General features: G+C 41.5%; 2 protein-coding genes across 2 annotated transcripts; one reads left to right on the forward strand and one right to left on the reverse strand.

Annotated features, from left to right (window-relative positions):
* Nucleotides 1–22,414, reverse strand: CFAP57 (cilia and flagella associated protein 57; the record flags this gene model as incomplete). Its single annotated transcript, XM_066556011.1, has 22 exons — nt 1–433; nt 718–844; nt 4,618–4,761; nt 4,845–4,979; nt 6,029–6,145; nt 7,244–7,387; nt 7,776–7,934; nt 9,152–9,325; nt 9,713–9,903; nt 10,563–10,656; nt 12,705–12,860; nt 13,288–13,449; nt 14,670–14,843; nt 15,480–15,692; nt 16,189–16,302; nt 16,700–16,865; nt 17,535–17,674; nt 18,745–18,897; nt 19,848–20,013; nt 20,184–20,467; nt 21,765–22,081; nt 22,162–22,414. Coding segments are annotated over 22 exons (3,762 nt in total), but the record flags the coding sequence as incomplete, so codon positions are not given.
* Nucleotides 22,399–27,762, forward strand: EBNA1BP2 (EBNA1 binding protein 2). The gene is made up of 9 exons (XM_066555391.1): nt 22,399–22,497; nt 22,581–22,664; nt 22,907–23,064; nt 24,482–24,605; nt 25,754–25,843; nt 26,071–26,146; nt 26,377–26,467; nt 26,769–26,967; nt 27,315–27,762. Exons 1-9 carry the CDS (start codon nt 22,417–22,419, stop codon nt 27,363–27,365), a joined length of 954 nt encoding a protein of 317 aa, XP_066411488.1. The 5' UTR covers nt 22,399–22,416; the 3' UTR covers nt 27,366–27,762.
* The last annotated feature ends 32 nt before the right edge of the window (nt 27,763–27,794 follow it).

Raw genomic sequence — 27,794 nt, forward strand, 5'->3', positions numbered from 1 at the left:
TTAGTCTAACACTAGCATGAATTTATTTTTTTTTCTTTGGCTTCTAAGTCTCATGAAAAGGGCAGATTTCAGGAAAGTAGAAGTGTTCAGAGCACTGATTGTTTCATAAACGCTCCAAGTGGAAGAGTATAGGATGATGTTAGTCTGCTCTATGCTGTTGCACTTCTGATCTTGCCAGGAGGATATAATAACATAAGGCATCCTTGAACCACAATCAGTGTTGCTGTGTCTTGTGGCTTCTTCCCAGATTCAGGTCAGGAAGATTTCTGACTGAAAGAGACTGAACATGGAGAGTTCAGGGCTTTCCTCATCTCCTGGATTTGATCTCGCAGATATTGAATTTCTAGCTGCTGCATTTCTATGATTTTTTCACTTTCCATCTCTGGATTCAACCTCAGGACAGCTGGGCTGGACGGAAGTTCAGCAGAGGGAGCTAGAAGATAAAACAGAGAGGACATAGTACAGTAACAAAGGTCCAGCTCATACAGTTCTTGGGCATGAACAAAGGAAAGCATCTTTCAGGGCTGAAGGAGTAGATCTAAATAGTAAGAATCTGCAGGATTTAGCAGCTTCTACAATTAACATTAAAATGTACCAGGTACCACCAGGCAGACAAGTTAGAATGAAACACAGACAGTAATAAAATTGTTCACCAAGGACCAAAAGAGCTTCTGCCATGAGTACTGACAATATGGAAAATATACAAGAGCTATTCACCTGTGTCTTGAATTGCCTTTTTGCTCTTGTTTAATCTCAGTGCAGACTCGAGGTTGTGCACCTGCCCGTTGGCCACCCTCAGTTCTTGCCTCAAGTCATTAATTTCCTTAATCAGACTCACATTTTCCTGCAAAAACAACATGCTCTATAAGGAAAGGCACAGGTACTATCTGGCTGAGCAAGATGCATCTTCATATCTTTGAGAAAGACACTGGACAGTACAGAATCAGTATCACAAGCAGGTGCAGGGCAATCAGGAGAGTACACAACATTTCAGGTAAGATCACAGTAGATGTGACTCAGAACATGACAGTATTCGAACCATGTTAGCTCAAAAAACTAATATTTGTTTTGCTTTTCTGACAGCAGCTGCATTCCAAGGTATCATCTTCCTTACCAATTCCAAAGGGAAGCTCAGGGCCTTCCTAAATTGATCCAATTAATTCAGAATTAATGCGAAGAATTCCCATCTCTCTCTCCAGTGTGTATTATTTTATTTTTCATTTGTCACTATGTATTTGTTCACTTAAATTATCTTTATCTCTTTGGAATTAGTCAAAGCCCTCTTCATTAGTTCTGACAGATATTACTTTTCCACACTCCTTCCAAATTATTAGGAAATCTATAAAGCATGTGGAGACTTGGGGTACCTACTGCTAACAAGCTGCTATAAGGAAAAGTTAGCAAGTTGTTCTTTTTTTTAAAGTCCATTTTCAGCCCATAAAAGTTCAATCCTCTAATTTTTTAGTAGCCTACCATGAAGCATCTTCCTGAAGGAGCTGTGAAAGTGCCAATAAATGTAATTTACCCATTGTTGCAACAGATTCAAAGACTTCAGCCAAACCAGTATGGTTAATACTATTTAAGGATGATAACACTGCTGCTCATGATTTAGAAACAGGAGCACCATTAACTAAATATTTCTTTTCTGTATTCAAGAGAGTGAAGTACAATTGTATATTTGTCTCTTACAAGGACAGTGAAATAACACATCAGTAACTAGGGAAAACGTTAAACAGCTGCCATCATACTTGAACCAAAAATAGCAACTATTTCAGCTACCTGAGGTGTGTTTTTTAGAACTTTTGGAACACAGTGGCAATATTTAAGAAAGATAGATGGCAAAAGGCATGTTTAGAGTACCTCACAATACCAGTCTCAAGCAGCAGGGAACCCACTAAAACAGCAGGAGATAAGAACAAGGATAAATGAAATTTTCCCATGAAAATGGAGTCTTCAAATCTTGTTTTCTACTTTTGTTTTAATGATAATTTTGGTTGATAGAGATAATTATGTTGCCACAAAAGATTGTACAAAACATACAACTCAGTTCCTTCGAGTATACTTATAAAAGTTGTGTGGGCACCACACAACTGCAGGCTGGTCAGAAGTGAAGTACAAAGCCCACTGCACCTCTCAGTACGTGCCTGCACTCAAGGACTTCAAGCTGGCAGCAGTAGCTCAGGGCATGTGTGTGGCAAGATTATCAAGACTTCACACTAAGACAAGCAGAGCAGCTGTGCTTTAGCTTCTCCTCAGCTGAGAATCACTGACTGGAAGAAGAGTGTGGGATTCATTAAGTTCTGAACTTGTTGGGCAAGCAGAGCTGCTCTTGTAGTGCTTATGCTGGACTATAAATGCAGCAGGAGTTGGTGTGCTCAGGCAGCTCTGGAACTGTAATATTTTGCTGAGTCTGACTTGTCTAATGCAAGCCTTTAAATACAGATGAAATTTGACTCAATGCAGTTATTCCAGAGCTTGATCCTGAAAGAGCACATGAAGAAGGTAACTTCTAATAATCAGTCAAGGTAATTTTCTTTTGACCAGCTTTCAGGGTTAGGTCATAACATTTGCCTTTAGGTGTACTTCAGTCATGAGCACCTTCGTATGTTCATTCCAAGTGATTACCTGCTGTGTTCAAGTGAAGTTCTTGCTTTTGGTCTATCAGAAAATATAATACAGAGTCTTTTGATGAAGCAATTTGGGTTGTGTAAAAATGTCTTGTTTGGTTTGCTTGGTGCTAAAAGACTGTTGGTTGACACTGCTAATATTTTCCTGAAGAGGCCTTTTCTCCAGAGAGATTAGCCTTTAATTCAATATTTACATTCTGACAGAATGCTTGCACTGCAATGCAACGTCACAGAATGCATAAATAAAACAAATATTCATGGGAAAACTCATTGTCATGGGAGGTTGTGTCAAAGAACCAATTGTTTCAGAAAAGGGACTGATCAAATGCATGGATAATGAGGCCATCAGGTACAATGACATGTCATATGGATGCAAACTACAGTCTAGGAAGTCCCTACAGTGCAGCCTGTCAGAGACAGGTAGGACATATAGAAAATTTCATCCTATATGGGCTTCAGTTTAAGCAGCACTACTTCAAGGTTATTCAGTGTCTCTGTTTTTATGAATCCAAAGAAACTATTACAAATACAGAAGGATGGAGGAAAAACTAATAGCTGAATAATAGGCAACTTGTCAACTGGTAAGAATAACTAAAATTATCTTGACAGTTCTAACCATCTGTTGCAGCAGTCACTAGTGGAGTGTACCTATGAATAATCTCTCAAAGAGGAGGGCATAGCTCTGAAAATGTAACTGCAACTGAGGAATAATAGAAATACAGAGCTAGAAGACTGTCAAGATGTCATTTGCTTTTTCAAAGCAAATCCTCACAGAAGTTTGTCTAAACTAGTCTTAAAAGCCCCTGTGAAAGACTGGAAGGCCATGATAATTCCTGCTGGTTATAAAATCTCATTAATCTACTGGACTTCAGAGAACTGCTTTTTCTTTGAAGAAACCAGGCTGGTTAGAATCTTTGATATCTTCATCTTCCAGATGTTTTATTAATTTGGATTTAATCATCATTTCATTTTAGGCTTACTGATCCAAGACATCAAGTATTATCATTATGAACACCATCTGTCACCCTATTCCAGTAAGAAAATTCTTCAGGTTATTTTCTGAACCCATCTCCTTTTGCAACAAGGGAAACATCTATCTCACAGAAAGAGTAAAAAAAAATTAAAATAGCATCAGGGAAGAAGATTGCTGCTGTCTAGCCCTGAAGAAGCAAATTATGAATAAATAGCAAACAACAGATGACTTAGGAGGGGATGAGATTTAATGATCTAGAGGAAGCATAATAAAGTAACAATGTAGAAAGGGCTACTGAGGGGAAAAGGAAATGCTGACTGAGCAGAAGGAGAGCATGTTAAGAAGAGACTAGAAAAGCTGTCCTCCTAGGATGCCTGGTGTGGAGCTCTAGGTCCTCCCACTCCAGATAAAAACAAATTGGATCTTTGACCCCAGCAGTCACGAGTTTACTTTGCCTTGTAAGAAACAAGGATTCTGAGCAAGAAATCTTTGTACAAATAGAGATATTCCCCATCTATTTCTGAACTTCCTTGAAAATTTTGGATGTGAAAAGCAAAAAGTTCTTCTCAATTCACACCAGTAGGGATGGACTATGTGGACAAAGAAGGGTTTTTTTTTCCTTTTCTTCCTCCAAAATTACTTCCTAAACATTACTACATAGCAGATATAGCTTGGCATCCAAGCAAGGGCAAATTGACTATGATGGCAATTATAAATAATATTTGAAATAAAAAGTAGGTACATTAATTTCCTTTAAAACATCCATGCAACAGAAGTTCCCTATCTCCTTTTAGGGTGTGGGAGATAAACAAAAGCCATTTCTGACTTTCGAGATCTTACTCTTTTTGTTCAGAAAAGTTAAAGGAAGCACTTGAAAAATGTAGGAATTTCTGGCAAGAAAGTCAACCAAAACTATTTCAAAGTCCTAAGAAGCCATAACAGAAAGGTCAATAAAGTCTCTTTTGTGCAGGCATTTCCTTTGTTCCCACTCCACAGCACAAGGAAAAGGCTGATTACCTGCATGATGCGCATGTAAGCAGTGTGCTGCATTTCCTTATCCTTCATCACCTTCTTCCTCAAAACTGCCAAATTCCTCTCGTTATACTCTTGCTGTTTCTTGTACTGCTGCTGCAAATCAGCATCTTCTGCTTGAGCCTCCACCTGAGAGGGCACAGCATGTTGTCTCAGTAATGACACTACTAGACACAGTCATGGGCAGGGAGAAGGCAAAGGTCCTGACTCACCACGTCTGGTTGATGCACATACTTGGTGTAGAGCTCACGGATACCATCTTTCATTTTTTTGGAATCGTTAATGAATCTCACACAATTATGAAGATCTGCCTTAAATCGTTTGATGAGGGTTTCCATATTTTGCCTCTGCAAGAATGATGTAGTCACATTATTATTTGGTTCATCAGAACACTCCATTGTGCAATTTTCTAGAAAGTCTAGTGGAACTGGTGAAAACTCTCATATACTTTCTTCCACTTCATTAAAAAAAAATTAATTAACAACTCACTGGGAATGTAAGCATTACGTGTTGAACAGCAGTCATAGATTTTAGGAATAATAATAAGCCAAAATACTTTTATTAGGTCATATCAGTGACAACCTGCTAAGATGACAACTGAAAAACAGTGGCTCATCATGCTGTTGCCCACTGTCCTTTCCTAAACCCAGAATCACAGAATATGTTGAGTTGGGAGAGACCCACCAGGATCATTGAGTCCAACTCAGCCCTGCACAGGACATGCCCAGGAGCCACATCATGTGCCTGAGAGCATTGTCCAAATGCTCTCCTACCTTCTTATTTAGAAACAACACACCAACAGTTAAGGAGAGAAGGCAAGGGACAAAACATATCAGACACATACACAGCTTGCTGATTTCACATCAAGACTGCCTTCTCATTCTCTCTTGGTTTCTGCTAGGCCTCCCTACCTGCTTCCTCACGGATGCACTCATGCTTGCTAAGCTCCTCCACCTTCACCTGCAGTCCCTTTTCCTCCCTCATGTCTGATACGCTGCCAAACAAGGGGTCCTTGACTCCTCCATTAATGAAACCTTCCTTTCTGCTATCCTACTAATGCCTAGATGGTATCCTACATGCTGCTCCTGTTTAGGCCAAGTGTCCCCAGATTTCAGGCTTGGGCAGGAACATGTACTTCAGCATTCACCTCATTGTTTTCTTAAACTCAGGACAATATGTGTTGACTCATAAATAACTGGATTTTTTACAAATATGAATGCTCTAAGCTGGTTGCAGGCTTGGAAGTTTTGTGTCCTTGTCCCCCCTGAGCAGAGACTCTCCTGGTCCTTGGACACAGCATCCCTGCAGTAACTGTTTGCTCAGATTAGTGTTTCCCCAGTGTTGTGTCCCCACCGATGCCATTCTGGGGGACCTGCAGGGTGGGGGTACCCCATACCTTTTCCATCTCTCTGTGCACCTCTCCAGCAGTTGCCTTCTGTTTCTGCTGCAGTTGGGTGATGTTCAGCTTCAGCTCTACGCTCTGCTTGCGGAATTGTTCCAGCTCCTCCTCCATCTGAAAGGAAGCGGGAGGAGGAAATCAGGGCTAAAAGGAGACGTGAAAAAATAACACATAACAGGAAAACCAGAGGCTAGAAATACAGACTTGAGGGAATAGGTCCCCCTTCAGGTTGAATGACAACATGAGAAACGTCAATTTTGTAACAACACTGCCCTCTGTCAGAATATACAGAAACCACACAAATGAACGTGCAAATCCCTGCTGAGTCACATTAATTTAAATTATGTGATACCCCTTAAATTCCTTGAGCTGAATGGGAGCTCTACCGTTCCATCTGAACAAAAAATGGATGAGGGCGAAATGGACAGTCTGGAAAGAGTAAGGGCAACAATAACTAGATCCTGATACTGAAAAGAAACAAATGGATTGAAAACTGTGGGTACATATGCAGAACACACAGGAAAAAACAATAAGGGTACTACAGAATTTACTTATGGCACAAGATGGTGACCAGAAAAGCCAACAGGGATTTAATCTTGCTAGTCTGAAGTACATACAAATTGTTGATTAGTTTGCATTTTATTTAAAAGACTATGTCACCATAGTCCTAGTTTGGTTGAGCTAAGGATACACCTATGCAGAGATCATAGTAAGCTTCTATCATAAATAAGTTCCCTCAATGAATTTGCTGCATGCTAAGTATGAATACATTCAAATTTCCGATGTAACAATTGATGAATACAATTTGTCCATGTACCTAACCCCTAGCAGAGTTATGTTTGCATAAATCTGCAACATTTCTGAGAGAAGAAATTTACTCTTTTCTGCCAGGTCAGTTAAAGCAGTGTCTTGCAAATGCTGTAGGGCACGTGGAGGGCAACCACATAAGGATAAGATCAATTTTTAAGCAAAATTTAGACTTACACACAGGAACTTAAATAACTATGTGGATCACTGGTAACATGTGATAGAAAATTAATTAGCTATTGCCTACAGATATTTTTATTAGCTGCACAGATATTGAATCAGTGCTATGTATCCTTGAAAGAAGTCAAAGAACAACCAGTGTGGAATCTTTCATGGACTTGTTGGGTCATGTTTGTATTTAGACAATGGGCTTAGTAGCAGAGGCCAAATGAGAGTGTTACTCACCTCACTGATCTGTTTCTTCATTGTCTCAATATCATTTTCACGTGACTCTATTTGCTTCTTAGACTCCTCTATTTTGTAACTCAGTACAAACTTGAAATTTTGCAGTTCCTGATTTTTCATTTTTAGATCATATACATACTTCTCCTGGAAGAAATGAGTACAGAGAGCTGAATCAGAGCCAGTATTCACACACAGATCCCTAGGACAAGACACAAATATGGAAGAGACAAAACCAGCAGTCACAGATCTTGTGGAAGGTTGAACTCCAGGTTAGATGGGAAGGGGCAAATAATGCTGAGCCATCTACAGATCCCAGAACAGGGGATGAGAAAGTCAACATCCTGAACTTGAGCTCCCCAAGAAAAGCTTAGAATGCCAACTAAAAACCAAAATCCCAAACTGGAGATCACAAATTCCTTAAGTTGAAACTGACTTTTCAGTCATGTGATATTATCATAATAAATACTATTAAAATAAATATCTCTAATTAAGGGAGGTGATTTTGACCTCATCCAACTGTCCATTTTCTCACCTTCTCTAGGATAGTTTCAGTTCTCTCTTTAACATCTGTCTTTAGTGCCAAGATATCCTTTTCCAGTGATTTAATGATGTCTTGCAGCTTCTGCTGTTCCAGTCTCATTTCTTCAATATCCCTGTTTCGGTCCTTGAGCTCTTTCTGTAGGCTGTTCAACTAGAGAGGCAAACTAGTAAGACCTTACCAGTCTCCAAAAGCTGTGCACAGCTTGGTCCTCCTATTCTGTAGGATACCTTGTAGACAGTGTGGGATAAAGGACATCAAATTAAGATATGAGGAAGGAGCAGCTCACCAGTTAAATGCCTCTAACTCAAAAGGGGGTTGAGTATCCATTTTTGCTTTTTCTGTATGTTCTGACAAGAATACCTGCTGCACAGGAAGGAAGGAAGGAAGGAAGGAAGGAAGGAAGGAAGGAAGGAAGGAAGGAAGGAAGGAAGGAAGGAAGGAAGGAAGGAAGGAAGGAAGGAAGGAAGGAAGGAAGGAAGGAAGGAAGGAAGGAAATTGCATGCAGCAGCAAGAAGGGTATGGATATTATACCTAAGCATCAGCTGCAGCTAACACTCAATCCATGGAATATTCTCATAAGGTGAAGGCAATACATCTCTAAAGATGGAACATTGGAAGGGTGCCCAGTTCATAGCTCTTGGGTACCCTCAAAATCCCTGCCTCGGTACTAAGATCTGCAAAACCAAGAAAGTTGGAACCAATGAATGACACTGGACAAACTGTAAGGACACATGAAGAAAACCTTGAGGTCTAAAAGACAAAGAAATTAAAAAGACAGTACCATGATGGTAGAGGGTATGAAAAGAACCTCTCTGTCTCCAGATAGATACTGGAGAAAGCAAAAAATGAAAAAATGTCTCTCCAACATCCTTAGGCAAATGTAATACCCAGACCTAAAAGAGGTAAAATATTTTATGTCTCCTTAAAAACCCCAGTAAAGCCAATAAAAATGATGATGCAAACAAAACACAGGGATTATTGCATCGAATTAAGCAGTAGAAGTATTTTACTAATAAAGCAAAGTATTCAATGATAGAAAAATTAAGAGTTCATTTCTTTTCTGTCATAGGATGAACAATATTATTTATAGTTCAAAACTATGCAGATCAGAGAAAGTGTACTAATAAAAACATACCTCCTTTATCATCTGTCTCTAATCATATCAGCAATACAATCAGCAGACAGCTTCTTCTGCCCAATACTCTAAACATGCAAACTAACCTAAGAATGGGCTACTGCTCTCATATGAAATACCACATTTTTACAGACTAGATGAATGGACTAAACTGACATGCCATTAATCACATTCAATCCTCAGTTCTAGGTCTTTTTGTGCAGGTCTGATACTAGCAGAGAATAAAAGATACCCTTTTATTCATGACTCCTATTTCTCCTTTCAGTTGGATGTTGGACTCCTTTTCCTCCAAGAGCTGTTTCTCATACTTGTCTTTGAGTTCTAAGATTTCTTTGTCTCCATCTTCATAAATTTGTTTCTCCATTTCTTCATGTGCTTCAATCTGCTTCCTCATATTCTCCTTTGTCTGCAGTTAAGGAAAACAAACATTAGAGATGTGTAAGAGACCAATAAAGGAGAGAAATAAAAGGTTATTTGTAACTGTGTTTCTCCTGGGAGAATCTATGTTTAGTGAAATATTGAGTTGCAGCAATATCATCTAAGATAAGTTTTTAGTGGATTAAAGCAACTTTAGAAACTGATAACATACACATTGAGGTTCTTTTTTTTTTTAATTTAATAATTCTTAAGACTTGAAAGCTTCAAGTTAGGAGTCTGGCCAAATACTAACATCAGCAAACTTGTTCTGCAAGAAATCACAAACCAGTATCACTTAGGATCTTTTAAAATTGCTGGTTTTGATGCAATTAGAATTGCTGTTTCTTCCAGGCTGTGTGCAAATCAAGCTTCCTACCTCCTCCAGCAGAACAGATTTATGTTTAAGTTTTTTCTCATAATGTTCTTTTAGCTCTGCCAAAGCCTTGGTTTTGCTTTCCTCCAAATTGTGCAATTGTTTCTCGTATTCCTCCTCCATCTTCTGGGATTTCACCTGAAGCTCCTGGTATTTCTCATTTTCCAGTGAGAGTTTCTGATTACTGTCAGATTCTGTTAACAGGAAACATATGGAATGGATAAAACTAATAGAAAAGAAGACTGAATCCTATCCTTCTGCAGCTATCACTGCCTTATTATTTACTGTCTTTTTGGCAGCTAGTTGCAATAAATTACAAGTAGAAGTATTTAATAACTTTCTTCATTAGATATACAGGGGCTTTAGGCTCTGTAGCCATGCAAAATTGACAACTAATTTAGGCACTTCCTTGAGATGACAACCATGGCAGAGCTGTATGAGCTCAACTGCTACAAAGTAGGCAATGGAGTCATTTATGGAGGGGCTCCTTGGTACTAATTTGCAGTATTTTTGTCTTGATTACAAATCTGGAGTCCAAGTATTTCCAGGCTGTGTGCACCTCCTTGCTGAATTGAATGACTGCACTGTTCTTGCACAGTGAGCTGTGCATAAAATTAATGAAGAAATTACTAATCTCAAGTACCAAACCTCTAAGACACAGGGTCCATGTGCATGTTCTCATCATAAGCACATGTGTGGTGCAGTTTGGACACCCATTTGGTCTGCACCAAATACCTACATGACATACATCCATTTTTCTTTGTACCTCTGCTCTAGTAATCCCTCCCTGTCACTTGCTGTCAATACAGCATTTCCCCCAGTTTCCAGTTACAAACATTTGTAACAGTCTAACCTAGCTGTTGCACCTCCTTGGCCTGTTTATCCATCAGCTCAGACAGTTGAACCTCGTGTTGCAGCTTCTGTTTTTCTTTCTCTTCCTGTAAAATCTGGGATAAAAAATAAGAAAAATACATTTTAAGTTGAAACTAGACAAAGCAACGTCCAAATTGTTTGCACTATTGCCCCTGGTGAGGAATACATACAAAACAGAAATATGTTTGAAATCTCTCACCAAAACTGAGATGCCATGTGTCACTGAAACAAGTTTTCCCACATTTTAGTTTGTTTTGACAAGTTAAGCTAAGGTAAAGCAGCAGACAGTGTTCATATAATACAAGTTACTGATCCTAATCTAAAAAGAAAAGTTTGTGAGCTACAAAAGCCTCCACTCCTTTATGTGTGCCTGCCTGAGGAGAATTTGCAGTTCCATAATTTATTGTCCAGATATTAAAGTTCAAGCTGCTTCCTGTCTCACTTGAAGCAACTTTGAGGTCCTAAAATGCTGACATTTGCATACTATGACATAAACCTAAGCAAGAGAATTTTAAATGCCATTTGCTTGAAATGTCAGCCTGCCACTGTAAATTACTTAATCTTCTAAAAAAGCACAAAGAACTGGAGCAAGAAAACAGCTGAGAAATTCCCCAGAGATGCTAGAAATTGTACCATAGTTACAATATTTTCACCTTTTTCTTGCAACAACTTCATGGGTGTTTCATAAACAAAAATATTCCATTTGTCTGATGGATACAACTAGAAAATTTAGCCCTTTCAGTCTAAAGCTGTCATTCAGTTTAATCTTAACTTGTACTGATACTTGGACAGGAAGTACAACTTGACTGCCTAGAGAATTATATTCACCTTCAAAGGTATTTGTTTACAAGCCTATAATCAACAAGTCTAGACAATTTTCAGTGTAGCTGAGATTATTATAAATATATAGCCAAGCACTACTTATCAAAAGACCTGAAGAACCACAGAAAAAAACCCAGGAGAGATAAACAGAGGTAGAGGAATCCACAGAGGAATTTAAATGGTTTTCTTGTACAAGGTTAGGTTCTACAAAAGAGAGAAAAATAGAAAGGTTTAAACTCAAGTTATTTAGACCAAAAAACCCACAATGAGACAAGCCAAAGAATCTGAAAAAATACTTGAAGAAAACATTAAAATGAATAATTAAACCTCCTCAAAAAATGAATATCAAAGACCTACTGGAACAATTGTAGGGCCAAAAGACAAGAGAGGTATAAAGAGAGCACTTGGAAATTACAAACCTGTAAAATACTACAACTAATAAGTCACCTGACAAGCTTTCATGCTGAGCTCCTTTATGTGGAGTCAAACAGAAATACTGCTTGAAGGTACTATGCACAACTCGACAAAATCAGCAGTAACAAATCACCAGAACAGGACAATATTCACCCAAAAGCTCAAAAAGAACATGAGGCTGACAGGATTGAATCATGTGATATATAATCCCTTACTCTGAGTACTGCCAAAGAAATTATTACTGGATCCCTTGCCTTCTACATCTAAAAGAAGTCCAGAAATATAACAAATTACAGGTCAGAAATCCAGTGTGTGCACGAGTCAGATGGACAGAATAGCATTATCAGACACACATAAATAAGACACCGGGAAGAATTATCATAGCCTTTGCTTTTCAGGGGAGTCCTGCTTCATGACCACAAAGAAATCAATAAGCACACAAACAGAAGACATGCAGGGAATATATTTTACTTTTATTTTCAAAAAACATACAAGAAACCTCAGCAGATGTTCTTAAAAATCTAAGCAGACAGGACATAAAGAAGGCAGCATTAAGGAAAATAACTGCAGCTGCAGCCTTATATAGAAAGGAGCTTTTAAGGCACAGTGCCATTTCTACTACTGATCCTCAGGCTCAGGCAGTATTTTTTGTGCTGGTTTTATGTGAAAATACTTACAGGGTACCTAGGAGAACTTTGCATCCCCTTGTACCTATGAGATACTTAACTCAAAGATAGTTTCATGCTTTATAAATATCAAGAACATCTTAAACTGGAAAGGAATGATTTCAGATGCTGTATGGCATTTCTACATATGTAATGCAAGCTTGAATTCAACTCTTCAGTGAAAGATTTCTTAGTATTTGGTTCTGCAACATGAATTATACCTGGTGTTTAGTTTTAAGGGAGTCTATTTCCTGAGTGAAATTCTCTTCCAATGCTTTTATTTTTCCTTCACAGTAAATGTCCTTGAGACGTAGCTCGTACTCACTTTCTGTCTGTAGATCTCTCACACAATTCTGCAGGTCTAGTATTGCCTGAGTCTGTTAGGACATGGATGAGAAAACAGTTTTGAGAGAGAATATTTGCTGTTAACAACAGCTTGTTAAGGATGTTTTATTTATATGCACATATTTATGAACAACAGCCTTCACAGAGAATCTTCGGACAGATGACCAAGAAGTCCTAGAACTAAAGTTCCTTTGCTGTCTTAGAAGATAGTTTATAGCAATGCATCTTCTGACTTCTCTACTCCATTAGAACTGCTTTCAAGAGATTGAGGAAAATATTAGAGAAAAATCTAATGCACGCTTGCTGTTTGTACAATGCTGTTTGCATATTGACAAGCCACTGCAGCAACTTGCTGCAACCTCTTTGACCAAAGCCATAGAGGACTGGCTGGTAGCAAGCATTATGCAAGTGCAATTGACAGAAATCCTATGGTTTATGTTCACAAGTTTCTCCTCCTACCTTCTCATCTATATCTGATCTCATGATCAACACTTCCTCAGCATAGTCAAGTTCCTGCTCTCCTTTCACTTCCCCACCTTCTTTATCATGCACTTTCCAGATAAATACACAGCCATCCTCTGAGGCAGTCAGTAGAAATTGGTCATCACTTGTTACTGTCATCTTAGAAGAGATAACAAAATAATAGATGAGACATGGAAGAATGGAGATACAGTTTTATTTTACACCACATTTTTCTCCCCACCCCCATACTCTCTTCATCTCTACCCCAGAAATTCAACAGTGGAAATAATAACACAGTTCCACTACCAACATTTTGATTATGTCTCCTATTCCCGTTCCACTCCAATTGAAACAACAAAGGGAAGGGAAAGAATATGTGTAGGTACTGGATCTGCTTCTGGTCTCAAAGCCACAGCAGGATTTTTAAAAACCTGAAGCAGAAAAGACCTTCTAGACTATTATAGCACAGACAGGCCATTTATATGACAACTCCAAAGGTCTCTAGTGTTTCTCTTCGAGAAGTTGCATGACCAACAGATGGCTAAATGCTTTCTTTTGAAACTACAACTAAGTTCACCAAGAACTATGTAGTAGTAACTGCTGCCACCTCCTCCAGACCTCCTGTGGCTGCCTGATCTGGCAGAGAGTACCTGGAAGTTGATACAGCTTACAATGAGGTGAAAGTAGAGTTACAGTAATTGAAGTTCATATTCTAATGTTGGACTGTGTGAGGATAAGTCAAGGTGCTGTAGTTGACAGTGGTACTTAAAATACCAAAATTACAACCAGTTTTAACAACACAGAACATGTGGCTTCCTGGAGAATGGGGACCTACCAAAGCACACTGAGGGAGCTGGCACAAGTGCTCACTGAGCCCTTTCAGTCATTTGGCAGCAGTACTGGCTCACTAGAGAAGTCTTAGCCCTCTGGAAATGGGTGAATGTGATGCCCCTCTACAAGAGAAAGTGGCACAGGAACCATCCTTGGAGATATTTAAGAGATGTGTGGGTGTGGTGCTCGAGGACATGGTTTACTGTAGACTTGGCAGTGCTGGATTAACAGTTTAACTTGATGACCTAAAAGCTCTTTTCCAACCTAAAAGATTCTATGACAAAATTACCTTCCTCTTTTCAGAAGGAGCTGTATCAAAGTTCTTCATCCAATATGCCATGTTTTGTGGTGCAAGCCACTTTTTAGTCACCAGCTTATTCCCTGACATACCTAGAGACAGGACTCCTATGAATGCTGTGATATTCATTCTCCATGTGCAGACTCAGCCTTAATTTTAAAATATTATGCTATGAATTGAGAAGGAAAATCAGCCCTAAAGGATCTGTGTGCAGCTGGCATTACAGGGAAAAGAAAGAAATCTGTGCTACCTTTGTAACAGCACCTGCATGGGCCTGGTACTCGCTGAAATCCTTCTTCAGAGTTAATGGGTACTTCATAGCTCGAATTGTCCCCAGGGAGGTGCCAACAAATATCAGGCGCCCGGAACGCGAGACAGCGACAGTGGTGTAAACAACGTCACGGGCAGGCACTTCGTGCTGGATCTACACATCAACCAACAGCACAAACCACCACACAAACCTCACATTACAGCAAATATTTGATTGCATACTGCATGAGCAATTGTTATACCTCTGCCTGCAGCACATAGTGCAGTTAAGAGAATCTATATGCCTATAGAAGTATAGTCTCAACAGTAATTACTACTAAGTTTTATATATTTTTAAAAAATTAGATTTAAAAGAAATATTTAGATATAAAATCTCTATATTTGTTATAGTTACCAGTATTAAAATTTCAAGCCAGGCTGATATGTGGTCTCAAAGATGTAATGGTTATCACATACAATTTACTACTTTTCTGGAAAAAATGCATGTAGATACAGTGGTAGATGAGATACTCTTGTATTTCAGCAGAACTGTTGATACAATATTGCCTAGCTAGTTTGTTACTTGGATTAGAAGATTTCTAGGTAAATGCAAGTAAAATGACAAAAATATAAAACTACAACAAAATCTCAGGTCTCATTGTAAAAGACATAAGAACACAAAACTGGCAGTAAATACCACAGCTTTCAAAACCAGACTGATTCCTATTTACCAAATAGATGGTAAGGAAAGCAAAGCACCAGTACCCTCCCCAGAGAATGTAGCAATATCCAGGAATGTTTGTTAGCTCACCGAAGACTCTGAAATTTCTTTGAGAGTTTGGTCAGATCCAACAGCAAAGATAATTTTGGCATCATAAGTCAGGGAAATGCTGCTGTAGATGCAGGTCTTGAGAACACACTCTGACTCCTTTTTACCTGTCAACAAATTCCACTCATACACAGCACCATGTGTGTCACAGGAGACAAGTTTAGTGTCATCTGAACTCCATTTAATAGCATGTACCTGGCAAAAGCAAAACACACCAAGGAGCTTGATGTTAGATTACAGACATACAGCATGGAGTCATTGTACCGCTAAAGCCATGACAACTTCAGAATCATACTTCTAAGTCTTACTGAAAAGCCTCTAAATGTTTCTCAACCAATTCTATTTTAGCATTAGAAAAAAAAACAAACCCAGTAAGAACTACTTTGTGGACACGCTATCAGGAAAAAGTACATTTCAATATGGAGTAGTAGATTTTATTTTTATAATGTATTACTGGGATATTTTACTTTGTCCAGCCAGCTGCCAACTGTTCACTTTCAATTTAAGGGCAGACTTTTCAGGTGTATCTAGTGCATGAACATTTTGCCTTCTGACCAATGAAAACTAAGTTTTCTGTTTTTACTTTCTGGGGCCATCTCAAGATCCAAAGTTGTACTTTACCTCTTCAAAATGCATCTTATCAACTGGTTATATGTTAATAAGTTGTACTGTATAAGATTTGTTTACTTACCTTCCCAGTATGTCCTTTCAGATTAGTAACATTCTCAAAGGTGATGCTGGAATAAATTTGAATCACATTTCCATTAACTATAGCAAAAAGATGGCCTCCATTACCGAATGAGCACTACAAAAAGAACATAACCACCCATTACTGTAGATGGAATGGATAAAAACATTCATGCATTGAATTTCAATTACATCCTTTAATATCAAATTGTTGCAAGAAAAGAAAACTCCATTACATAATTAGCCACTTACAGTTTTCTTAATCAATGCTTTCCGCTGTAAAATTCAGTTCTAGAGTATTTCTGAGCAAATTATCCCTTCTGCTGCTTCCCAGGCCCACACTTACACATCAGCCTCTGGGCCTGTTCTCCAATAGTCAGAATCAATTTCTGTAAGCTTTGATATAGGACATCATATATAGTACTAGGATGTATTGGAGAAGTTTTTATTTTCTGTCATTCTTCAGCATTCTGTTCCACATAACTCCCCAGTTTCATTTTTGCACCACTCCTTACCTCTCTACACTTTTTCACAGCAAACTCCTTGAAAACACGCATGTCCTCATACAGGAGACTTATAAATCGTAGTTTGTCAGAAAACCCAACCAAACAGAAAAGGCCAGTGGGATGAAGGGATACTGTGTATGCTTCCTCCTGATATTCCTTGCACAGCTCCAAAGTGCTGAAAGAGAAAACCATTGAGCAGTATGGAATAGGACAAACTCCCCATTGCACACTTGACAGGATATTATCTGGCCCAGCAAGGATGCCTGCAGCTAAAATCTGACTCTGCCTTGTCCTTGAGGAAGTGTGTTGTTGTTCAGTTAAGTAATGATCACAGAGATGTTACAGGAAACAAAAGCAAATTTGACTTTCTGGTTCACAGAGAACGTGTGGGAGGTGCAAGAGCAAATCCTTGTGTAGCGTAATATAATGAAGAAGGTAAATGAATTGCTGATTGCAATCCTACACAAGCATCTCTTGAGATTTGCTTTTCCCTCCAGGGAACCTCAAGAGTTGGAGTCATTTTGCTTAAGATCTATGCCTAAGAAGCAGGATATGGGGCAACAGTATCTTAAGACAAAGCTGAATGAAAGAGTTTTTTCCAAAACACAAGAAGTCTGACACAAAAATAGCTAAATAGAAAAGGCTTTGTATTCTTTTGGCACCAGTTTTAAAGGCACTGCATATTCACACTCCCCAAATCATGTCAGTAATACCATTTACATGCCACACCACACAAGAATTTTACCAGAACAACACTCTCATTCATATGAAATTGCTGCTGTTGCCTCCTAAATACAATATACAAAAAAGCAAGATGTAATAACAAATACAAACAACTCTTTACTTTTTCTTGTAATTCCAGATGCGGACAGATCTATCCAGGGAACACGTAGCAAGGATGGGTTTCCAAATACACATGTCCAGACCAGTGATTGAATTAGAATGCAATGGGAAATTCATATATGCAAAATAAGATATCTTCTCCTGAGAAGGAATGAGAACATTAAGAAATCACAAATATTTCATTGCAGGCAGTAAGGCAGATAAAAAAAATCTATCATGGGTTTTTGCATACAGTTGTAGAATAGATTTGAGGGAACCACTTAATCATTTCACTGCACTGGTCTGAACATAACAATGCTAAAAGTCTGACAATGTTAGTTTTAAGTTCATAATTACTAATCAAGAAAAGTGATGCAGGGCAGAGCAGTGAGAGCAGAACATAATTGTAGGTATATAAAAAAAAAGGCAAGTTAGATAAATAAATAAAACCGGACCTGCAAGAATTCAGTTAATACCATCTGATCAGGCAGATACTTAAAAAAAGTCAAGTGCTGAGTGATAGAAAACTTCACTAGGATGTCCAGTTACCACATGCTGGAAGTGAAGCACCAATAAAATGTTAGGCTGCATGTGGAAACAGAACCCCTAACTACAACCCCTCTTCCTGTAAAGATCTTTCCATATGCCTGTACACAGGTTAGGAACTCAATTCCATAGAAGTCTGTTTAATGATAATACATTTTTCACTTATCTTTGTATTATTTAATTCCTTCAGAGTAGGGAAGGTTTTTCATTATGTTTGTATTTCACAGAGAGGTTCTACTTCTAGCTAAGACTTCACCAAGTCTTAGCTAGAAGACTAAGACTAAGACTCTTTTAGAGTAGAATGCGATTCCCATGGCTGTTCCAGCTTTATCATTGCAATAAAATTTCTGCCTATTACAGTGGAGCATGAACCACAGAGTTACACGGAGGATATCTCAGTTAAAGCCTTAGTGAAATGGTTCAGCAGTAACAGGCACTCTTTAATGGTCTTAAGTGTTCTCTGTCCTTCTGCTGAATAGCATCAGGTATTCACAGGGAGGGAGCCTTGAGCAAGGGGTTACAAAAATACTGCCCCCAGAGAAGCACACTGAGCACATCAGATCTTGAGCTTTAAGGGTTCATTTGAAGGATTTAATGAGAATGCATCACAGAAAACAACTCTGACTACCCTGTATCATTGCAATTCTGGACATGAAAGCTGTGCAATGTGACTGAACTGCACTTACCCTTATAAGTTTGGTGGAGAACATAGTAAACATGTAGAGCTGATTTTTATTTGTGCTAATGACCATCATTTCCTCAGAGGGGCTGAAGCATATACATGTTATGTCCTGTCTGCTTGACTTTTTTGGCTCAGTGCTGAACAGGTCCTGAGGCAGCTGCACAAGAAAGGCATCCTGTGGGATGTGCCAGGTTTCCATGTTTTGGTAGTGGGCATGCACACACACAAACTTCTGTTGTAATGCTCCTCTAATAAGCACATACATAATATCAGCAAGACAATCTGGATATTTAATAGCACATAACTACTGCAAGGCATGGAATAGAGGACAAGAGGACAATAATGGTATTCATAACATTACAGATGAAATAAAGTATCAGGGGACATCTCAGCAGTAATATGAAGTACTGCACTAAACAAGAATTGAAATGGTAGTAGAAAAATATCAAGAAAAAAAAAACTAGCAAGTGTCAGAATGAGAACTGCCTAAAAATTGTGATTAGAACAACAGTTCTTTGTAGTGTATCATTAAGGTACATAAGTCTTATTACAGGATCTCATGCATAGGGAAGATCTGACCCTTTAGAATGAGAGTATGAAGTCTTGACCAGTTCATTAGAGTTAAATGTTCTTATCCAGAGATTTCAGTAGGTCAATGCATACAGTTTGCTATAGAACAGTTAGAAGGATTATTAAAAGTGCACAGGTCTCATGACAGCTCTAATAAATACCTGAGGGGAGAAAAGCTTCTCCTTGGAAAAAAAAAGGAGCCAAGTTCTTCAAAACTGATGTAAACTATCTCTTAGTCCTAAAAGTCTCCACAAATAAAAGTTTCTTAAAGGTTTCCAGAAGTTTAGCAGCCTCAAAGCACATTTTATATGTGGGAAGGAAACATACAGAACTTCCATGCAGAAGGTCATCAGGCACTGACTTTCAGTGTGACCTTTGGCAACTCCATTTGACATCACCAGCACAGTTAGCTAATCCTTACAATTCAGTTTAGCAGTGTGCTAAAAATTATTATTAATAACTAAATCAGAAACACTCACAGTTCTCCAAACAGGGCTCTGCTGCATAATTACTTATAAAAGCTTTTTCCCTCCTTACCCAGACTTCTTGTCTCTCCTCGTAGGCCTCCTTTTCACAGGTCTTCTCGAACAGAAGAACAACTCCTGGGCTAGGTGAACATGCAAAGCCTTTGGAATATGCTGCAACTGCAGATATTTGAGGCAAAGAATGCTGTTGTAAACCAGTATCTTCAAAGGCCACTCCACTAGAAACACCAGAAATGCAATTAGGAAATGCATAAAGATGCTTAAAAATAAAGAAGCACAAATCAAAAAATGTTAAGCAGCAAGTGACAACATAAACTGGACAGGAAGGAAGGAACTAATCTGCCTGCAAAAGCATGGAACTATTATTAATAACTTTGAACAGATTTACCTCTCATATTCATTTGTTGTATCTTCTTCTTGTTTCCTGGGTGGTTTTCTGTACTCCAAACTTTTCTCCCAGTGCAGCTCTCCAGTCTCAAACAAGCTAAGTTTGCCTGTGTCAGTGCCACATATAACTTCCTCCTCAGACAGCCAGGCATGGCACAAGTAATTTTCTGGCTCTCCCCTTTGTAAATTCATCTGCTTTAAATATCCTTCACTGTACTTGAAAAGTTTAAAAAAGCCATTTCCAGTGATACAAACCTGGGTACTGTCTTGAGGATTAAAGCTCACCTATGGAACAAAAAAGAGGAAGTTTTTTCTCCGACTATGTTCACAAATAAACAAATATTATACCTCTTCTGAGACTTTCTATACCAGATACAGGAAAACAAACAAGGGAAGATGGTTCATAGAAACATACAGGAATGCCAAGAAGAGTAAGAATTACCCATCATAACTACTACTGCAGTTTTCCCCCTTTCAAAAGTGTGTCTATTAAAATTAAATTACAAAAGTAAGGCCAAAATACCTCTTTACTACTGATTAACAATTTTTTTCCAGTAGCAAGCTTCCTGAAAAGCGGGACCATTTGTTCTCAAAAGGCCAGGAATAAGTTCTGTATTCCTGTGTTTCAAGCTAACACTATGTACATGAATTCACATAATTAGGTGTTCATTTGTGAAAATGATGGAATAGCCATCTCAATATTCAACATGGATAGGAAGGGTAGTTTGAGTTAATTTTTATGCTTTATGGGACCTTACACAGCCAGAGTCTTTACACTCCTCTCTCTTTAGGAATTGAGCTAATGAATTCACTAGTTGAGCCAACCTCTGCTTGTAGCTGTACCCCAGAAAAAATGTCAACCAACACATGGACTGAAAAGTGTCAGAACTCCCTACATGAACGAATCTAAAAAGGGGCACCCAGACCTGGATGCAGAAATCATTTGTGTGCCATCAGCCTGCTCCTAGCCATTCTTCTCCTCTGCTCTGAACACAGAAAACTGCAGGAAGGAAAAGGTGCACTGAGAGCTTCCAAAAGTGTGTTACTACTACTGGGGACAGCCCATCTATTTAGTGTGTGCTTTTACAGGGACACAAGGGACACATTGCACATTCACTGCCTGTTATACTGGCCTCATAACATAGATCTCATGTGGTGTAAGAGAATCTCATGTGATATAACAGCTACAGACACGAGAATGTCTATTATGGGTCAGTGCAAAACTTTATTTAGCCTAGTGTCCTATTGCTGAGGGAGGCCAACAGCAGATGTCAAGAAATGTCAGAGAAAGTGTATGAAATCTACAGTGTGGAGCCCTCTCCTCTTGCCGTGGATAAAAAGCCATGTGGCCAGGGGAAAACGCACTGTGCACACGTCCTGAAGGATGAACTCATGTCCAGCCTCGCACCTGCTACTTGTTGAACTAAAGTTTGATCGTTTTATCCACCTTTTTGAAAAGTGGAGTATGCTCCCGAAGAACCAGTCAGCTGCGAACGGGAGTGTTAATAGCGAGCGGCAGGGACGCAGGCACAGCTCGGGCTCGGCAGCTTTGGGAGCCGCCGGGGCTGGAGCCCTCCCTTACCTGGCAGGGGCCGTCGCCCGCGGCCTGGACGCGGACGGCCGCCGCCAGCTGCTGCTTCTCCCAGAGCCAGCAGGTGAGGCGGCCCTCGGGGGGGGCCGTGGCGGCCGCCAGGAGCCGGCTGTCGGGGGAGAAGGCGAGGGACACCGCCTGCCGCGCCGGCAGCTCCTCGGCGGCCAGCACCTTGCGCCGCCGCGCCCGCTCCGCCGACAGCTCATAGACCGCCAGCACCGGCCGCTCCCCCGCCGCCTCCGACAGCGCCAGGAACCGCCGGTCGGGGCTGACGGCCAGCGCCTGCACGCCCCGGCTCTTCTCCGTGCCTGCGGGGAGCAGAGCGGTCAGGGCGGGCCGCAGTCGGGACCGGCACAGGGGTTAGGGTCGGGAGCGGGGTCGGGACCACCTGGGATGAAGTTGTGCCACTTGTGCTCGAGGTGCAGCCGCAGGCAGCCCGCCCCCGCGGCGTGCAGCACCACCTTCTCCTCCAGGAAGCAGACACCGCCGGCCACCCGCGGCCGGCAGCCGAACACGGCCACGGGCAGCACGGCCGCCGCCGCCGCCATGCTGCCGCTGCCGCCGTCGCCGTGGTGACCGCGGCCCCGGCGGCCCCGGAAGCGGCGGCGCACGCGGCCGGAAGCGGCGCGCGGGGGCGGCAGCGATGGCGGCGGCGGTGGCGCGGCGTGGCTCCTTCTCGGACTCCGGCTCGGACTCGGAGGATTCCTCGCTCTCGGACTCGGAGGTGAGCCCGTGGCCGCCGTGGCGATCCCGGTAGGGAAGGGCCGCCCGGTGCCGGCGGCGCGGACTGACCGAAATCTCTCACAGCTCCAGGAGGCCTTCGCGAAGGGCGCGCTGAAGCCGGGGCTCAACGTGGTGCTGGAGGAGCGGCCGAAGCGGCGCAATGACACGGTGAGCGGGAACGCGGGGACCGGGAAAAGCCCGGCCAGGGCCGCGGCCCCAGCGCCGGGAGCAGGGCGCGGGAGGCTCGGCGGGGCCGCGGGCCGGGCTTCGGCGCTCTGCGCTGCGGGGCGGGCTGCGGATGTGCCCCGACGGCCCCGAGGAACAGCCCGCAGTATCACTCGGTCACTGAGCCGGGCCAGGCGTGCGGATCGGTCGGTGCGCTGCTGTGCTGAGCTGGGCTCCTTTCACAGGACGGCCTGAAGCAGTGCCTGGCCGAATTCAGGCAGCAGCTCGCCTGGGTGGAAAGGCTGGACGTAACTCTGGGCCCGGTCGCGGACCCCGTTTCTCAGAATGCTTCTACGTCTGATGCCGTTGACCCTGAGAATGATTTCCAGAGAGAGATGAGTTTGTAAGTGTCAAAAAGACATTTCATGCAGTGTCTCACTGTGTTGCTGCGTTTTTGGAGTTATGTTTCTTTCACCAGTATGCTACAGACTGCTGCAGACTGCTACACTGGCTGTCACTGTGATACTCTTGGCCATGTTATTTTACATTCGATGGCTCTGAATGTTTTCCAAAACAACTACAAATCAGTGCTAGTATATTCAGCTCCTGTGTGACTTAAAATGAATAATTTCTCTCTTTATAACAGACTTCATCCTTTGCTGAGTTTATTTTAAAAGCTCCTTGATAGCAGGACTAACACTTTAACACAAGATACTGATTTCTTTGTGGGTTTGTTTTGGTGCTCTTACAGTTCTCTTGTTTTGCTTTGCCTTTTATATTCCAACAAAACCCCCTGATAACTGGAAATAAGATAAATGTATATGTGCAAGGCATAAATGTTAATGTTGTGCTGGCACCTAAGCTGCTTTCAGTAGCACTGAATGTTTGCTAGACCAGACCAATGCTTGCTAGATCCCAGTATCAGCCTGCTTGTGTGAGCAGTTTGTGTCAGCACTCTGAAGTGCCCAACAGGCAGTGACAGGGCCGGGGCAGTGACAGGGCCGGGGCAGTGACAGAGCCGGGGCAGTGACAGGGCCGGGGCAGTGACAGGGCTGGTGCAGTGACAGGGCGGGGGCAGTGACAGGGCCGGGGCAGTGACAGGGCCAGGGCAGTGACAGGGCCGGTGCAGTGACAGAGTGGGTGCAGTGACAGGGCTGGTGCAGTGACAGGGCCGGTGCAGTGACAGAGTGGGTGCAGTGACAGGGCTGGTGCAGTGACAGGGCCGGGGCAGTGACAGGGCCAGGGCAGTGACAGGGCCGGGGCAGTGACAGGGCTGGTGCAGTGACAGGGCCGGTGCAGTGACAGAGCGAGTGCAGTGACAGGGCCGGGGCAGTGACAGGGCCGGTGCAGTGACAGAGCGAGTGCAGTGACAGGGCCGGGGCAGTGACAGAGCCGGGGCAGTGACAGGGCTGAGGCAGTGACAGAGCCGAGGCAGTGACAGGGCCGGGGCAGTGACAGGGCCGGGGCAGTGACAGGGCTGGGGCAGTGACAGAGTGCGTGCAGTGACAGGGCCGGGGCAGTGACAGGGCTGGGGCAGTGACAGGGCTGGGGCAGTGACAGAGTGCGTGCAGTGACAGGGCCGGGGCAGTGACAGGGCCGGGGCAGTGACAGGGCCGGGGCAGTGACAGGGCTGGGGCAGTGACAGAGTGCGTGCAGTGACAGGGCCGGGGCAGTGACAGGGCCGGGGCAGTGACAGAGTGGGTGCAGTGACAGGGCCGGGGCAGTGACAGGGCCGAGGCAGTGACAGGGCCGGGGCAGTGACAGGGCTGAGGCAGTGACAGGGCTGAGGCAGTGACATCTCATGCTGTGCTCTCTCCCAGCTACCGGCAGGCGCAGGCAGCTGTCCTAGAAGCCCTCCCTAGGCTGCGTAAGCTCCAAGTTCCCACGAGGAGGCCAGATGATTACTTTGCAGAGATGGCCAAATCAGACCAACAGATGCAGAAGGTATGTGCAGGGAATGGTTTTCTTTCCAGTGTAATGTGTGTGTTTTTGCATGGGGTTGGGATTAAATTTAAAGTGTGATATGTAAGTATTGACCTTCATTGCTTTTCTGATTCCTGTGACAATGATTGGGATTGAAACTTTGTGACAGGAGATTTCTTTTTCTTTAGGTTTTTGGTGCAATGTAGGGATTTTTATAACAGGTTGGATGATAAAGTAGAAAAACATGATTTATACTTTGTCCTGAATGTGTTTAATATTAAAAAGGGAGAATTTTTATTAGTATGTGCATTAGTGGATGTAAAGTTACCTGTGTTTTTGCTCTTTGTCATAAAACTTGCAGTTGACTGTGGCTTTAATGCAATCCTTTTCTTCCTATTTAAGTATCACCTTTTGTTTATTGTCAGTGTGTTCTGGTTTTCTGTTATTTTAAATTGTATGTTATTGAATGAATCTGTTTTGGATGGGAAATTAGATTGGTGTAGGAAATAAGTCTTTCACACATTTCCTTCTTGACTGTAGTCTTTTGTTCAAAATTGAACTCTATTTTTTGGTTTAGATTTTGAAAAAAGACTACATTGTATAAATTAAAGAAACATGAGCTGGAGTCTAGTTGGAAGGTTCATGTAGCATTGGGTCACTGTTCTGCTTTCTGATGGAACCTTTCTAGATAAGCTGAAGAACGATAACTAGCTGGACTAAGGCTTAAGTCAATCCTGCACATTACTGTTCTCTTCTGTTGCTGATTTAATTTGAAGAACAGTTTTTATCTCCTACTGGAGTCACTAGACTGAATCACTAAGATCTGTGTTGAAATCTTTGTAATTCTCCATAAGGCAGCATCCTTATAAAAATGTTTGTGAACAAGGAGGGAACAGAAAAAATGTTTTCTACAGGACTGTTGTCTTCTCTTCAGTGCTTTACTTTTAATAATGACAAGAAAGAAACTATTAAGTCTTTTTGATACACCCAAATAGACTGATATGATACTCTCAGTTCCATTAGAGCCCATTATAAGGCTTTTTCTTCTCTCTTGTGTGAATTTTGTCTTTTTTAGCCAGATTTTGGCTATAATCAGTACAGAAATTATAAAATTCTTTTTTTTTTCTTTTGTGTTACTGATAAATTCTGTTTTTCTATTCCCTAATTAGATTCGACAGAAACTTAAGAGTAAACAGGAAGCAATGGAAAGGTCTGAGAAAGCAAAACAACTCCGTGCAATGAGAAAATATGGCAAGAAGGTGAGGAGCTACAAAAGGGACATGTGCAAAAGGATCTGTGACAAGAATTTGGAGCCTGAGTGGGGTGCTGGAAAAATGCAGCCACAGGAGTCTGGCTAAAACACACAGAATCTGTCTAGTCTCCTGTCTAGCTGCTCTGAAGGAAAACAGAACAAAAGATAGGATACCTTAAAAAAAAGTATGGGACGCTGCAAGGAACAACACTAACATTCTGCTTTTAATCTCAGGTGCAAGTTGAGGTTCTGCAGAGGAGACAGAAGGAGAAGAAAAATATGTTGAATGCAGTCAAGAAATACCAGAAAGGTAAAGTCAACTTGTCTAAGAGAACAAATGTGTAGGGGCAATAGTGGTGTGTGAGCAGTGTAGAGCAGTGTGATGTGGTCACCATGTCTGTAGTTCTGGGCCTTGAGGTTGGAAAGCTGCTGCTGTGCAGAATTGTGTGCCAGTGGCAGTGAAAAACCTCCCAAGCAGCTGTTCTTCAGTGAGGGTGACCTTTCTTGTTTAGACTGAAAATTGGTACTTCACTCTTGCAGGTCTCTCTGACAAGCTGGACTTTCTAGATGAAGAGCAGACATCATCTCAAGGAAATAAAAAAGGCAATGCAAGTCAACGGACAAAGAAGGGGTGAGACCAGAAACAAGAGAGTTAAACACAGAATGTCTGATTTTTTAGTCTTTTTAGGGTATAATTTTGGGGAACAAGAAAACTGTTCTGTTTAGTGTTAAAGTAAGTCCAAGGTGGCTTTCTCTCCCTAAAGAAAACTATGGCCAAAATGGAGCAGAGACTGAAATGTGATTTCTGCGTCTTTGTTAAGAGGGGAAAAGTTTATGGTGGTTGATGGGATACCATGAGCATATTTATGTGTGTCTTGAGAGCTTTCTGAAACAAGGAATGTAGGCAGTGATGCTGGTTGGTTGTTTTTCAGACCAAATGCCAAAAGACGATACAAAAATCAGAAGTTTGGTTTTGGTGGGAAGAAGAAGGGCTCCAAGTGGAACACAAAGGAGAGTTTTAATGACGTATCCAGCTTCCAGTCAAAAGTGGCTCACAACAAAGGCCCAGGAAAAGGAGGAAGAGGAGGAAAAGGAGGAAAAGGAGGAAAAGGAGGGAAAAAAGCCCTTAATGTAAGTAAAATGTTGCATGAAATCGATCCTGGTTGGCTTGGAAGCCAGTCCATGTCTGGCAGGGAGAGATGAGTGCATGATATGTGCCTCCAGCATCAGGAAGTGATGCCTGTCTTTGGGAGCTAAGCATAATTCAGTTACTAACAGAGCTGGGAAAAGTGGTTTGGTATCAGCAGGAAAATCAGAAAGGGAGTTAAAAAGTGCTGTTTGCTACCTGTGTGCCAAAACCTTCTTCTCCAGACGTTCTGACAAATACCCTCTCTTTGGTATCTTCCCCAAGCTATAGAGCTAAAACAAAGATGGAGAACATGAAAATAAAAATCTGAATCTATCTTTTTTTTTTGCAGAAGAGACCTGGAAAGAGAGCAAGGCAGAAAATGAAGAACCGAGCCCGCTAAGAGAACTGTGCTCCCCAGAGGGGTTCCTGTGTTTCTTTGTGTTGCAAGATGTGTTTCTGCTGTCATCAAGCAGTTAACTGTGGAGCAAGCTGGATGCTTTGAAGTGGCAAGGAAAAAAAGCCAGTGGAAACAGTGCCTTATCACTCAATTTTTTTCTTACTGTGTTTTGTTGAAGGATTGTTTTCTACTTAAACCCGTTTTGTGTGAATGCATTAAGTGGTTTGCACAGAACTATGTGTAACTCATGTTTAGCTGTTCAATGAATGGTGGCTGAAGTCTGCCCTTTGTTCCCTTCATTCTGACAGCTTTTTCCACCACTACTGTTAAGATGAAGTTGGTGACCTTGAGTTCTGGGTCATGTTGCCAATGTCAAAATAAGAAGTCTGAAGCTTTTTGAGATGTTAGAGTGGTTTTTTAGATTATCTTGTA

This window comes from Molothrus aeneus, chromosome 9 (genome assembly GCF_037042795.1).
Source record: "Molothrus aeneus isolate 106 chromosome 9, BPBGC_Maene_1.0, whole genome shotgun sequence".
Lineage (NCBI taxonomy): Eukaryota > Metazoa > Chordata > Aves > Passeriformes > Icteridae > Molothrus > Molothrus aeneus.

Bases quoted from the DNA above. Each gene is read 5' to 3' on its own strand.
- EBNA1BP2 (XM_066555391.1), top strand. From the start codon at position 22,417: ATGGCGGCGGCGGTGGCGCGGCGTGGCTCCTTCTCGGACTCCGGCTCG. The intron at 24,606-25,753 runs GTATGTGCAGGG...TTCCCTAATTAG, and splicing joins CAGACCAACAGATGCAGAAG to ATTCGACAGAAACTTAAGAG. The intron at 26,968-27,314 runs GTAAGTAAAATG...TTTTTTTTGCAG, and splicing joins GAGGGAAAAAAGCCCTTAAT to AAGAGACCTGGAAAGAGAGC.